Here is a 13,920-nt window from a genome sequence, read left to right as displayed (position 1 = left end):
ATTAGCTTTCTGAGATGTTCTGGAAGGACAGCAAGACATCCAACCCACTCCCCTTGAGCTAGTTATCAGTGCAGTCCATATAGATGACCACCTGCACTGACAGTAGTACCAAGCACAGAAAAGTGCTGAAAGATAGAGTGAATAACCTTCAGCTCTTCCATCAGCTGTAAGCAAAAGACAAAACTTTCCAGCAACGGTAAAAGCTTCCAGAAAGGAAGTTCTAAAAGTATCTTCATGTGCTGCATTTCCATTAGAAGTTTTGGGTTTTTTTTAGCTTCCATTTCCATCTTGGAGTCAATTAATAAGGAATTAATATCATGCAAGATGATGATTGTCATCAGTTCCGATTTTATTTTGGAATCCATTAAGAAGCTTGACTTCCACAGTCAATACAAGTTGAATAAACAGCAATTAGTCTCTGACGTGGTTCTGAACTTCTTGCTTGTGAAAAAATTCAAGTCAATAAAAATAATAAGAAAAAAAGGACTTGGAAATAAACATCAATATTATCCATCTGAGTTCATAAAAAATAAACATTGAATCCTTTCAAGCCTAATTAGAAGTACATAGAATGGCAGTGCCTGTGATTTGAGTGGAAAGGTGCGGCAGATTGCCTGGGGAGATGATGTTCATGCCTGTTCTGCTCTCCAGTATCCTTTGCTGTCCAGGCATCTTTCTAGTCTGTGAAGGTCCAATTGAACCTGAACCCAAAAAGGCAAGTGTTGTTTCAAGTCCAGGTCCTGCCTGGCCCAGGACAGGACCTGCCAAAAATTCAAGTGAACAGGGTGAAATGAAGTTAATGTCAAACAGGACAAAATGAGTTGTGTGGAAGACCTTGAGTTGCTTCTGGTACCTGTTCATTAGTCCACCAGCCACTGGGTTGCATAGCAGTAGCCTTCAAATCTTGTTTGGTAGTGGTTCAGGACAGCAATGGCTGGGCAAGTGACAGAAAATCCCTTCTTCTCTGAACTATTCAGTTTGTGTCTGGTACATCATTTTTCCTGTGCTTCCCTTCCTCCTGCTGCCCTCCGTTTTTAAGGAAGACATGGATTTAGAAAAGACATTTCTTCCCCTACAAAAGCTCCCACTGTTTTTACCCTGGCTGAGGTCAGCATACTCTTTGCTGCCGAGTTGACTGTCATGTTACAAAGAGGCTGCAGCACTGTGTTGTCAAGGCAGGGGAGATGCAGAAGGAGCAAGGTCTCCTTTTTAATGCCATGGTTCCTGTGTGATAAATAACACTTTTCCTATGACCTACTGGCCACATGATCTTTCCTCAGGGTTTGTTAGCAGGAAACTCTGTAAAGCAGCAGATGAAACAGGAGAAATGCTAGTTTAAAGCTGTTACCTCAATCTAAACTACAATGCAAGACAGAAAAGATTAGAGCTGGTTCCAACTGGAGAACTGAAGCTGTTCCTACCTTCTCTGGAGGTGGCCATACCCCACTGGTGTTGCAGGCTGCGAACCCTCCCAGAAGTTTAGGCAGTGAAAGCAGTAGTGATTCACAGAAAATGGTGGCACATCAGTGCAACACCAGCCACAATGGTAAAGGTGTCCGTCGTGTCAAAGGCAAGTGGATGAGCTGGGTGAGCAGAGCTGTTCCACTCTCACCACATCTCTTTGTAATTTATGTTCCACTTGATCCTACTTTTTTACTTCCCTCCCTCTTTTTTTTTCCACCCCCCTTCAGCAAAAGCTTACAGCCCAGAGTTTTACTATGACACTCCCAACCCCACCTTGAGCCAGAAGCAATCCAAGAATTACTCTTACGTCTTGCAGTGGACACAGAAGGAGCCTGATGCTGTGGATCCCATCCTGAAGTACCGCCTGGAAGTCCGCCAGGTAAGTTCTGCTCTTCTGGAGCCTCAATGCACACCCCTGGGAAGAGGATTTCTCAGGAGGCAGTTACATCAATGTCTCCTTGCTGATAAAGAGCTGAAGGTGATGCAATTGCCAGAGCCTCATGTTTTGCATCTTCCCCACTGAATGGAAGAGACAGGCCAAGTGCCCAGCTCAGTGTTCTTTTTTTCCTGGTGTTGAGTGTGATCGAGGGCTTTCAAAGCCCTGTTGCCTCTCATCAGACTGTTCATGCTTGTTGTTTTGAATGAGGTTTTAATGTGAACAAAATCCCACAGTCATTAGTAGGTATTGTAGGTTTTATAGGCCAAAGACTCAAGCAAGTGGAATTCCACCTTTCTCACTTGTGTGAAATAAAGGGAACAAGCTGAAGAGCTCTCCAGGCAGGAACTGCAGGAAACAGTCATTGGCTGTTTGTGTTGCAGGAGGGCTTTCATACTGTCACAGTAATTAAGCTATTTGGACTGTATAAACTCTGCAGGGGAAAAGAAGTGAGTTTCAAGGTTTCTGAGTGTGAAGAGAAATCTTACTGGGGTGTCGTGAGGGAGAACCGAGGGAAAATCTGAAGAGAGCACTGGTTGGAGAAGGTTAGGGAAAAGAGTCTGATGTTTTTAACAAGCACATTAACGTAGCAGGATTGCAAGGTAGTTTCATCAATGCTTAGCAAAGTGCCTGCTCTCAACATTTTTTGAAAATAGAGACAATTAAAATCGGTGGGTTTTGCCATCCACTGCTAGCTTGGAAGCAAATGCATTTTGCAAGGAGAACTTTGTTTACTGTAGACAGAAAACAAAATAATTAAAAAGATCCAAGTGTCTCTTTCCTCCAGTTCTGCGCAGTAGGCTCCAGTTTTATGTCTCTGTTTGATTGTGAGCTCTCTGGGGTGGGACAGCCTTTGTTACTCAAACCACGTGGAGCATGTTGTCAGTGCTTAATAATAATACAGGACACAAGGGAGCCTCTAATAATGAAATCAGTTTGTCATAGTACCTCTTCCCTCTTAGCTGAGTTTCGCTATTATCAGCACTGCAACTCAAAGAACCTATTTGTGATTTTTATCCTTCTCCAGTGATGCTGATGGTTTTTTCATTTTGTACATTGCCTAGAAGTAATCTTGGATCTCTTCCTCATTGAGCTTCTACTGAAAGAGATAAAGAAAAGGGCAAATTTCTGCTTTAAGTTATGACATGAAGGAAGCCAAGTGCCCAGGCAAATTTACACACCCACACCCCCGCCACACACACACAGTTTTGTTCATACGCCATTGGTTACTGCTGTTAGTGTTTCTTTTGCAGCATCACCAGATAGTTGTGGTGTGTGTCTTTAGGGGAGTGTTATGCCATGGCCCTGCCTTAGCCCAGTCTTGTGTATGGACAGGGTCTTAGAAATGGCTACAGGTGCCATTGTGGTGGCCTGGGTCTGAATAAGAGAGGACAGAGCAAGACAGTAGCAGGGGAGGTTCGTTCCCACTTCAGACAGGTACAGGCAGGAAACACTGGAAAAGATTTTCACAGTACTATCTCTTTGTAGCCCTCCTCTGACAAGCATTTGCATTTCATGGTGAGGTCTCCATCTCCATGTCCCAACTGAGGTCTCAGTGCACCCTTTTCATTTCCTTGTCCCAGAAGGTCACATCCGTTCTTCTCTCCAGCCTGCCACTTCTTAGAGCTGCCTCTGTGCTCCCATCCTGCTTTCCTGGTGTTTGTCCTGTGATGTCTCAACTTGGGAACCACCAGCCTTGTGATACTTCCTGAACTTTTCACTCCTTCCCTTGCACCGTCACGCTCCCACACCATCAGCACACCACCTTCCACGTCCCACAAGTTTTGCTGTTTTTTCCCACCTTCTTCTCCATGCTGTGGTGCCTAAGCTGAAGTTTTTGTCCTGCTGTTGCATTGTTGGACCACAGAAAATAACTCTGAAAAGTTGAGCTTTTCAGAGTTATGTTCTGTGGTCCAACAATGCAAGCTTAAAAGTGTTGCTGAGTGGAGAGCTCTTAAGAGAGTGGATTTGTCTGCCTGAACCAGGAGCCACTGTTTTCCTGTGTTTCCAGGCACTAGCTGTGGTGGCACAGAAGTCCTCCAAGGGAGCTAGGAATGAAGTGGAATATTCTCCTCAGATAAAACTATCCTTGCTTTACATGTGGCCAGACACAACTGATTTGTTGCCAGCATCAAGCTGATGAAAGCTTACCCAGGCAGCTGGCCCACCTTCTTCTTCAGCCCTGGAAGCTCCCTATCCTCAGCAGTCAGTAGCAGGTGGTCGTCAGCATCTTAAGGATGAATGAACTGGACAGCAGCAGCCTGCAGTCTCAGGGTGGTAAGGGGCTGTCTTAGCGGGGGGATTAAGTCTTGCTGAACTGGAATCCAGTGGGCAGCCAACTGAGATGCTAACTGGTTGTAAAATACTTTGCTGGTTTTCATTTTTTGTTTCCCAGTTTGCTTGAAGAACTCTTGGCATATGTAATATGAAGATCCCAAAGTAGCATGATGCTTTGCAAGGCACCTGGGAACCCTTGAATTAAATTTTCGTGTTGCAGCTGCTGAAAATGGGGCTGGGTGAGAGTCAAAGTGCTGCCTATTAATTGGCTGTGCTGTGGCTCCTCCAGTTCTTCCAATCAACAGTTTCCGAGGGCTGGCTGGGCATTCCTAGGGGGATTACAAGCAGTCTAGGGGAATTTGGTTTCCTGAGCAGTGCATGGGGGCTCCCAGCAAGACAGGCAGGTGCATTTCCACAGGAGCTGACTGTTCTCAGCGCTGCTGAGCAGGCTGAGTGGCATGGCAGACATAACAATTCCGGTAGAATAAGAATTAACCTTCGATTAAAACCAAACAAACAGCCTGACAGCTTGGAACCACTGACCCAGGCAAAGCACATATGATAGCAAAATGGAGCAAGCTTCTTGTAAAGCCTCTGTTGTGTCTCAGCAAACAGGCTGTTATTTCCTGGAGTGCATTGGTCAGGTGGGCTTAGGCAGCTGCATTGTGTTGAGTGGCAATTCAGCGGGGAAAACATCCCCACTGAGGAATGGTAGTGGCATCATAGACCTCTCTGCTGATGGCTTGGGAAGTTTTTCCTTTCTTGCTCCAACGCAACCGATCTAAGTGCTTACCAACTTACTTCACCCTGGCCAGTGAACTTGCACTTGCAGTCTTGGGTGGTTTGGTTACGGGAGGATGCCATGAGGATTTTGGGCTATTTGTTTGGTCAGCTTTTTTTCCTTGAATATATTCTTGTAGCATAGAAAGGCACTGAAGCACTGCACTCCAACTGAAAATGTTTTTCATTGCTTGGGGATTCAAAGAAGCCTCCCCACACCAGATCTTTGCTTAAAAAATAAAAAGCCTTTTAAGTTGCTTGTTTCTCTCTGTGTATTTTATCTCCTCCCAGAGCTCTGTTCTAACATTAAAGAGAAATGAAAAGCCATCTAATATTGCAAACAGGTTGCATCCTGGAGGAAAGATCTGAGCTGGGCTGGTGGTTACAGATACATGGGATAGTGGCAGAATTACTGTGCACTTAATGAGCTGGAACCCATCTGTGACCTGAGGCTGCAGGAGAAAGGAAGGAGAAGGTATTGGTGCAGTAGGGAAGTTTAATCTTCATCATGCCCCTCAAGGAGACCTGAGGCTGCCGTCTCTTCCATACCTTCTGATATGCAGGCTTGGGCCAGAATGGGCTATCTTAACATGTTCCTGCCCTTCCCTTTCTTGGAGCAGGCTCAGCTCTACCTGCCAGCTAGACCCCTCTAATTTGCACCAGGACTAGCCCAAGACCCACTTACTAAATTAGCTCACTGGGTTGTCACTTCAGATTAATTCCTGTCAGAGAGACTGTCTTTAATGAGACTGGCCCTGTGCGTTGCCTGAATAATTGTATGGTCTCTCTTTGTTTGTACTTTCATCCCCTCCATGTTGGATAAACATCCCCTGCTGTTTGCAAAACTCATCTGGGCTCTGGAGCTGGCTGCCACTTGCCTTATCAGCCAGCCAGAGCAGCATTAATGAGAGCTGTGGCAGTGGGGAGCCAGGCTCGCAGTGTGGGGAGGTGACAGATAACAGAGCTGTTTGGACAGACATAGGACAGGGGTGTTAGGAGGAATTTAATGATTGTGATTAGAGCAGAAGGTTAACTCTGCTGATGACCATCACAACACAGCAGGAGTAGTTTTATGCTGAGGCCCACGGACTGTGGATTTGTATTGCTTAATTTTTGCTTCTAAGTTGTTCTTTTGCTTTCCTCTGAGCCTACTTCAGCAACGTCTGTCAGCTGCTGTCTGTCTTTAACTGACAGCCTCATTAACATGTGGAGCCAGATACCCCTCCAAAGCCATGCAGACCACAGCAGGGCCACCTCTCTGTCACTCCCTTCACACCAAGCTAGGGTGGTACTACTCAAAAGAGAGGATGAGCAAGCAGTGTGCCAGCCCATAATCTTTTACATAAATGTCTAGTTGAGGACAGTGTTAACTTGCACCACCGTGCTTCCCACATTCATGTAGCACTATAATTTGATCAACCCACGTGTGTGGCTCTTGGCCCAAGAGGAGCCTAGCCTAGTGAAGTTGGATGCATCTTCCAGTGCTTGTAAACAACTTTCTGATGAAATAAGCAGCTAGTTTGGGCAGCCAGGGTGGAATAAACTTCCAAAACAAGCTAATTCACCCAGCCCTACGCTCATCAGGAGCAAGAACATCCATGCCAAAAGTTTGTCTCCTCCCATCTTCAGCAGAAGCCAAGTGCCTGGAGAATCATATAAAGCAGACGAAAACAGTATTGCTTTTTCTGCCTCTAGATATTATAAACCCACTTGTTTATTGGGCCTCAGGTCAAGAAAGGCTACAAATGAAGAAAGGCTATGAATGCAGAAATGAAGCGTACCTGAGCAGCTCATGGGTGGTGGCCCATGCAGCAGCTCAGCTGCATACTCTGGGAAGTGAAGGAATTCTCTTTTCTTCTGTGGCTTCAGGCAAAGCTTCTTGGGAAACTGAGCAGCTAGTGCCTTGGGTCAGGGAGGCCTGAGCTTGCTTTACAAACCAAGGGGCTGACATTTTCTAGCTCCAGGAAATTACAGGCTTCCTGAACAATGCTGCTGTCACCAAGGTAACCAACTTATATGGGGCTGCCGACAGGCCTGGGTCCACAGCCTTCATCCCAGTGCTCACTATGGCACCATGCCCCCACTGGTGCTGTGGTGGGGTTTTCAGCTGGGGGATGCTGCAGGAGCTGAGGAGGTGATCAGAGGAGGTTTTAGGACCACCTAGCTGAAAAGCAGTCAGTGGTGTCCTCCTAAATACTTTTCAGATTAAAAGGTTGAAGGATGGAATTGTGGCTTGTAAAATGGGGAGGGACCCATCCTGCTCTGGATAAAATGTAACCTATGCTATGCTCACTCTCTGTTACCTGAAAAAAGGGAAAGGACTCGTGGTGTCACATCCACAAAGAAATCCTCTTGCTGAGAGGATGCTTAACTGAACAGCCTAGTTTGGTGCCCTGGTGCAGGGCATAAATAGGACACATGGAAAAGGGATTGAGTCCCTTTTCCTTTCTTCCTCCTTGCTAGAGCATCACAGTCTCAGCCAGCTGCACCAAGGAGGGGAGTGTGACTTCCCATGAAGCATCAGATAGTGATCCTGGTTGTATACGAGATGCTGCATGGATCAGAATGCTTGTGGCACATCCATTTACTGTTTGTCATTTCACTTGATACAGTTTGTGCCAGTTCTGTCTCACTGGTGTTAGGACTGGGGACTGCAGTGACTTAGCCTCTCAATGTTTGCCCAGGACTGAATATCGAAACAGGCCTTCTGTTCTAGGATTGTTTATAAGTCACTTCTGCTGGAAAACCTCTTTAGCCCTCTTATTTTTTGCCTACCTAGGCTGCTAGTTTGGTGTCTGATCACAGGCTGATGTTGTATGGGACAACATGAAATCAACATAATTCCAGGTACCTGCTGAGCCATCCACTGTACCTCTAACTTTCCCATTGCCCCCTCTGATGCTCTTCTTTTTTATTATTTCAACTTTTGCTCAGTCAATTAGAATAGGCAGATTACAGTTGTGCTTTTGAGTCAATTTCCTTCAGTTGTGCTAGTGACATACATGATGCTGTACGGAACTCAGCCCTGAGGGAGGTGGAATAGGATGCAGAAAGAAGCCAGCGTGTCAAAAGGAGGGATGTTTGGTGGATGGTTTGAACAGCCATTATGATGCAAAGCCAGGAAAAGCAAGAGAAGGGAGGTTTGCCTCTTTAGGCTGCAAGAGGAGGAAAGGTTTGGGACATGCAGTGGGATTGAGTGGCATCCCTGTACTGGTGGAAGGAGAGCTGGCTGATAAATAGCATTTGATGGACAAGTTGTGCTTGAAGCTTAATGATTTCTGTGTGGGACCTGGGGCTAAAGCAGCAATTTTGCTGCAGGCATTTGGGAGTGAAGAGGGCAGATCCTGCCTCAGATGTGCTCTCTGCTGCCTGAAAGTGGGACACAATGTCAGTCACTGCAACTGACAGCACATTGAGCCATCTCTCTTTTCATCCCTAGCAATCTGTCATGGGGGATGATGTGTCAATGAGACCTGCTGCTAGAACAAGGTTCTTTCTACCTGTGCTGTAAAGGGATACTCCAGGATAGCTGGATGTTTGGTGGGGGTGGGAAACAAAGAGTTTTTTCCGCATTTCATGTATGTGTTCTAACTGGCTAAGTCAGCAACAGCAGAGCTTCCACACAGTGAAAAGGAAGAGCCATTCCTTACTGCAGGTGAAGGTGTCAGCCTTGCCACGGTTGTTATTATATCTGTCAGAAAGAGGATCAGAGTGGTTCCTACAAATCTGTCCAGAGAAGGTCAATACAGGCCTGACCAGCACAGGTGGGTCAGGTGAGTTCAGCATAAATGAGTGGGACTGAGGTGAGGTTTCCCTTCTTGGTTTGCCTAACATCTACCAGTGCCACTATTGAGACTATCCTTTGCTCACATGAGCTTAGTGAGCAATGTCTACCTAATGAATTAGTCTGATTAATTCTGTCTTTTTGCATTGATAAATTGCTTTTCAGTGTGATTCATGGTTTTCCTCAGCTGGTTGTCCCTAGTCCACAGATCATTTGAATCAGTTGTTTGGGGAAACTGGTAACATGAGCAGGGGCAGGTTAGTTATGCCTCATGGTACCATTTCTCTTCTCTGATTATCCAAAGTAGATAAGGTAACCTGCCCAAAGTAAGGTAGCTGAAGGTTTTACAAGGTGGCTTGCCCTTCTTAAGGTTCCTTGTAACAGATATATTTGTCCTAATATTCACTTTTCATAGGTACTGCTCCTAATGCAGTTCAAGTATTTGACTGTGCAAGAGAGAAAGCAGGACATTGTTTAGCTTTCCTTGTACAAGGGAATAATTGCTAACGGTTTTCCTCCTTTTAGCTCTGTTTGGAATAGTTACAGTGCCTGAGAAGAACAGTACAAATAATCTCACTGGAAAGGCTCATATGATCGTAAACCACATCTAGTAGCAAAATCTCATCTTATCTCTAGCTTCTAACACCACTGTTCAGTGCTCATTCAGAGTAAGGAGAATGTGAGAGAAGAGATAATCACATTCCCCCAACCAATATACCCCGCATATCAGCCTCACAGGCTTGAGACGTTGTTTTCACACCATTGTGCTTGTTCATATCCAGCAGGCTGTTGGCTTGTGTTTTACAAAGCTGAGCACAGGATGAAAAATGCTTGCCAGGTATCAAAGATAAAAGTGAGTTCTTTGTGTGCATCTCTATCTATACTCCTTCAGTAGCTTCAAGGGGTACATGCTATTTATTGAGTCTTACTGAGAATCTCTATCGATAGGCTGTGATGCAGTTTCCTTCTTTTTACTCTGCTCATATGTTGTTTTCAGTATTCAGCCCATATTCCTCCTACTGCTTCAGAGACTTTTTGTTGTGCACCTTCTTCCTATTCCTTCTTCCCTCTCCTGTTTTCCACTTCTGCTTTCTTTTCATTCTGTTTCCTTTTTTGGTTTGTGGGGTTTTTTTTCCTAGCTCTCACTTCCTAGAACATATTGGAGACAAGAGGAGAGAGTGTGTGAAGCAGGAAGAGTTTGGAGGAGAGATGTAGTTTCTCCTGTAGCTAGTGACAAACAGGCAGGAATAGGCATTAGATGGATGTTTGGACTGTATTTTATAAAGAAATTAAACTTAGGCAGTCATGCTGCCAGTGCAGGCAGCATGGAATAATGTGAAGGGCTTTATGGTTCTCCCTGCAAATGCTGTGCTGCCTGCTCTTCATTTACAAGAAGTAGGACTGCAAGTGCAGTCGAGTTAGAGATGGCCTGCAACCTCTGGAATGGTACTTACCTATTTACCTTCATTATGCGTGTCAGATTAGGAAGCCTGGAGTCTCACTAGAAGGCTGTTTTAGCTCCAATAAGCAATAGCTCCATTTATTAATTGTTTTTAAGGGTAAAGATGCCCCAACAGCTGGTTCTGCCAGGGTCTGTGGAGAACACAAGGAAAGAAGCCTGGGAGATGGCAACTCCTGTTGGTGGAGCATGTCTCCCTTGGTAAGGAAGCTTAATCTAACTGCATCTGGGTAAACTTGGGCTATGCAGAGCCTGCTTGATTTTTCTTCCTGGAGCCAGAAGTGCCGTCAAGGTGCTTCATAGACATGTACATGGGTCTGACTGCAGGCAGTCACATCCAATGCATGGAAATGAGTGGAAGGAGGAGGCTGTGCTCACTGAGGTTAGTGATGGGTATCAAGTTGGAACCAGTAGGGCACCAAGTAGTGCCAGTTTTCTGATGCGAGGCTTGAAAGAGACGGGAGTCTCTCATCTCTCTGTACAGGAGATGGCTGTGGAGCAACATGAAGGATATTGTCCCTTATTCTGCTTATGCACATACTGCAGAGGAGTGATTTCAGGCTCTGCAGTGCATAGTCAAATACAGGTAGGATCTTGCACCAGCAGTATAGAGCTTCCAGTCTGAATAGAAGGGCCTTGTGTGCCTTTAGGACTGAAGATGTGCCTCTGAGACAGTAGGACAGAGATAACAAGTACAGTTAAACGTAACCTGTCTAGCTCAATACCAGCCACAGTGAAACCAACATAGGCTTCTTGCACAGACTGAGGAGTATGTGGCCCTTCCTCCCTTCCAACCCATCACCAAATTCATCCCTTTTCTCCTTCAGCTCCTGGACTCCCCCTCCTCAGGATGTGCAGCCACGTGATGCCCCAGTAAGCCCACAGCTCGTGAAGATGCCAGTTTTGCTGTGCCTCAGTTAAGTCTTTTATTTGACTGTCTCTCTGACAGAGGGAAGATTAGATCTGGTCTTCTTAGACTGGGGAACATATGCTAATAAAATACATATTGCTTTCTGATCAGCCCCTAATGAAAGACATTATTGGAGAGTGTGGAACAAGTACTTACAGTAATTCGTGACAGCACCAATTTGGCGACTCTGGGAAGCTGTAAACTGCTGCTCTTGGCACCTAATGAGGATGGGCAGCTGATTGTGTGTGTGAGAGGAAGAGAGAGAGACTGTCTCCTGGCTTCAATGGCTCCAGCTGTCCTCGGTAGCTACCGAAGGTCGTAGTTGCTTCGCTCTTTGGAGCTGGGAAAGTTTCAGCCCAGAAAGGGAGACTCCTATTACAGATAATTTAGGAGAAAAAGCTTCCAGGGCCCTTGTTTAGACTGAGTAAAGAATTTGCTTTGGCCCTCCATATTTGCTTAACCCCCTGGGTCTGAACCTGTGGGCTTGACTGATGAATAACCTAGGCATGAATTTCAGTTCACTGGAGTGCTTGTTTGACAAATGTCAATTTTATGTTTGCTATGTGATTATTTGCTCTGGAAACACCTGATGAGTAATGGTCATCAAGCAAGGAAAATGAAATAAATCAAAGTTTAACTTATCCCAGCCCTTTAATTGATGCTATTAATGCCTGACATAATTTCCATTCAAGGTGCTGATGAACTACTAACCCAGGCAAATGCTTTAATCCAGTCTGACAGGCAAAGGAGTTTTGGTGAGAGATTATAGAGAAACATCACAGTGTTCACCTTTACATCCAAAACAAATTTCTTCACTACACAGAACTTACTCAAATGGCCTTTCTAGATGGCAGCTACCCTGCTGAGGGGGCCAGCATCTTCCCTGCAACTGATACAAGCCAGTCAGATCAGCATCCCCTATCAGGACTGTGCTACTGAAATTTTGTGTGGTTGGCACCGGGTTGAGAGGTAATGCCACCTCGGTGAAGGATCAGGATATCATAAGGAAAATCTGACAGACGGAAAACTACTTGAGTGGTTCATGTGGGATGAAATGCAGCAGTACAAAAGCAAGGTCATGCATGAAGAGTGCTATCAGAGGAATATGCTGCAGGCTGGGAGCTCATCAGTGGGAAATGACTGAAGTGGAGGAACAATGTGGGTGAGCAGGTTGACTTCAAGGAGCTGCTGGTAAGATTCAGGTGTGAGAAAGGGCAAATGTACTCCCAGGTGAAGCCTGAGGTGCTTCCAGGCAAGGTGAAGAAGTGCTACTGTATCCTATATGCAGGGCTGGGACATCCACCTCCAGCAAGTGGGATCCTGTGGAAAAGCATTACAGAATAGATTAGAGAAAGTGAGAGTTTGTGTTACAAGAGGAGGCACAGACTGTTCAGCTTGTTTAGCCTAGCAAAGAAGGTGTGATTGCTGTCTGTAAAAACATCAGGGGGTCAAGCAGCAGGGAGGGAAAAGAGACATTTAAGCTAAGAGACAATACTAGAACAAGATCAACTGGGTGCAAGCTGCCTGTGAATAAATTCAGGCTGGAAATGAGAACGTTAGGGCAGTCAGACTCTGGAACAGAGTGGGAGGAGCAGGCCAAACAGGAACGACTTTTAAGATGTGATATGGTACGTTCATAAAAGGAATAAGCAGAGGTAACCGCTGTGGTGACAGGGGACTGGACTTTGTCAGCCAGGACTGTACTTCCCCTCCTGTGCCCCTGAAAGTGGCTGTGCTTTTCCCTTGTCTGAACTCCTGGAGAATAGGAGAGGCTGGGCAGTGCAGAGGGGTTTTATCTCTCTGCCAAAATAAAGACAGAAAGAATCAAATCTGGTGCTCCAATGCAACATTAAAAGCAAACCATGTTCCTCTGCTCTGTTCTGTGGTTCCAACATGGCATCAAGGACCAGAATCTCAGTCCATTGCTATATGTCAGAAAGTCCAGGGGAAAACTTATTGCACGTTTTTTCCATAATTGTGGAAAATATTGGATCCTCATTTTCAGGAGAGGTTCCGAAAATTGTCCACTCCCACCTTGCTCCTGCCCCTTTTTATGAGCATTTTTCATTCCTCTTTTCCAAGAAATTTGCAGTGATCATATTTCGACCCGTGGAACCCATTTCCTGGGCAATCATTGTCCAGAAATGGAAAATGGACCTAGCCCTTCTATAATTTGCTCTCAATCTTCGACACTGTAAACTCTACACACAAATCTTGTCATCATCTTTTCCTTTATTTTTCTTATAAACTTTAAGAAGTCCATGGCATATAAACCCTTTAAAATTACCTCTCATCCTGTAGCTTTGGAGGTACATATTTCAAGAGTCAGAAATTAAGGGCAAGGCCTATCTGCTGAAGTAGCAGGGTATTTTGCATTGCAGAGCCTCATGTTCATCCCAGGAGTTGTCACTAGCCCCCTAACAAAGCTCAGACCCTTTCAGTCCCTAGGATAGGGTGCTTGGCTCCTATCTTTCCTGGCTCTCACTGGTTTAAAGGCAATCCCATCATGTTGAGGGCGATGGTGTGATTGTTTCTGGTCTTCGTGAACGACACTCCCTTTGGAAGGGAGTGGCTGTATCTTAGCTGAATTTTCTTGGGATAAGCCCATGGCAGTTGCAGTCACAGTCTGATATGAGATGGTGCTTGCAGTCCTCTAGGACAGAGCTATATGATGTACTCAAGACGAACAGGGACTGGTAAACAGGCTGAACTGGTAAAAATGGGAGGCTCTTTCACATCCTGAGTGGTATTGCCTGTCAGAGGAAAGGTGCCCTTCTGCTGCTATCACCTTCTTCAGACTCCTGGACCAT

The 13,920-nt window shown here is 45.5% G+C and overlaps 1 protein-coding gene across 7 annotated transcripts in view; it reads left to right on the top strand.

The window, feature by feature from the left end:
* MDGA1 (MAM domain containing glycosylphosphatidylinositol anchor 1) overlaps positions 1-13,920 on the top strand; it is a 147,285-nt gene that overhangs the window by 97,442 nt on the left and 35,923 nt on the right. For all 7 annotated transcript variants that reach the window (XM_069852541.1, XM_069852537.1, XM_069852538.1 and 4 more), the window contains one exon: positions 1,692-1,843. In XM_069852541.1, the coding sequence (XP_069708642.1) occupies positions 1,692-1,843 (152 nt within the window). The remainder of the gene's footprint in view (positions 1-1,691; positions 1,844-13,920) is intronic.

This window comes from Phaenicophaeus curvirostris, chromosome 2 (assembly GCF_032191515.1).
Source record: "Phaenicophaeus curvirostris isolate KB17595 chromosome 2, BPBGC_Pcur_1.0, whole genome shotgun sequence".
Taxonomy (NCBI): domain Eukaryota; kingdom Metazoa; phylum Chordata; class Aves; order Cuculiformes; family Cuculidae; genus Phaenicophaeus; species Phaenicophaeus curvirostris.
Note: the sequence above shows the minus strand (reverse complement) of the source record. Positions and strands in the feature narration are given on the sequence as shown.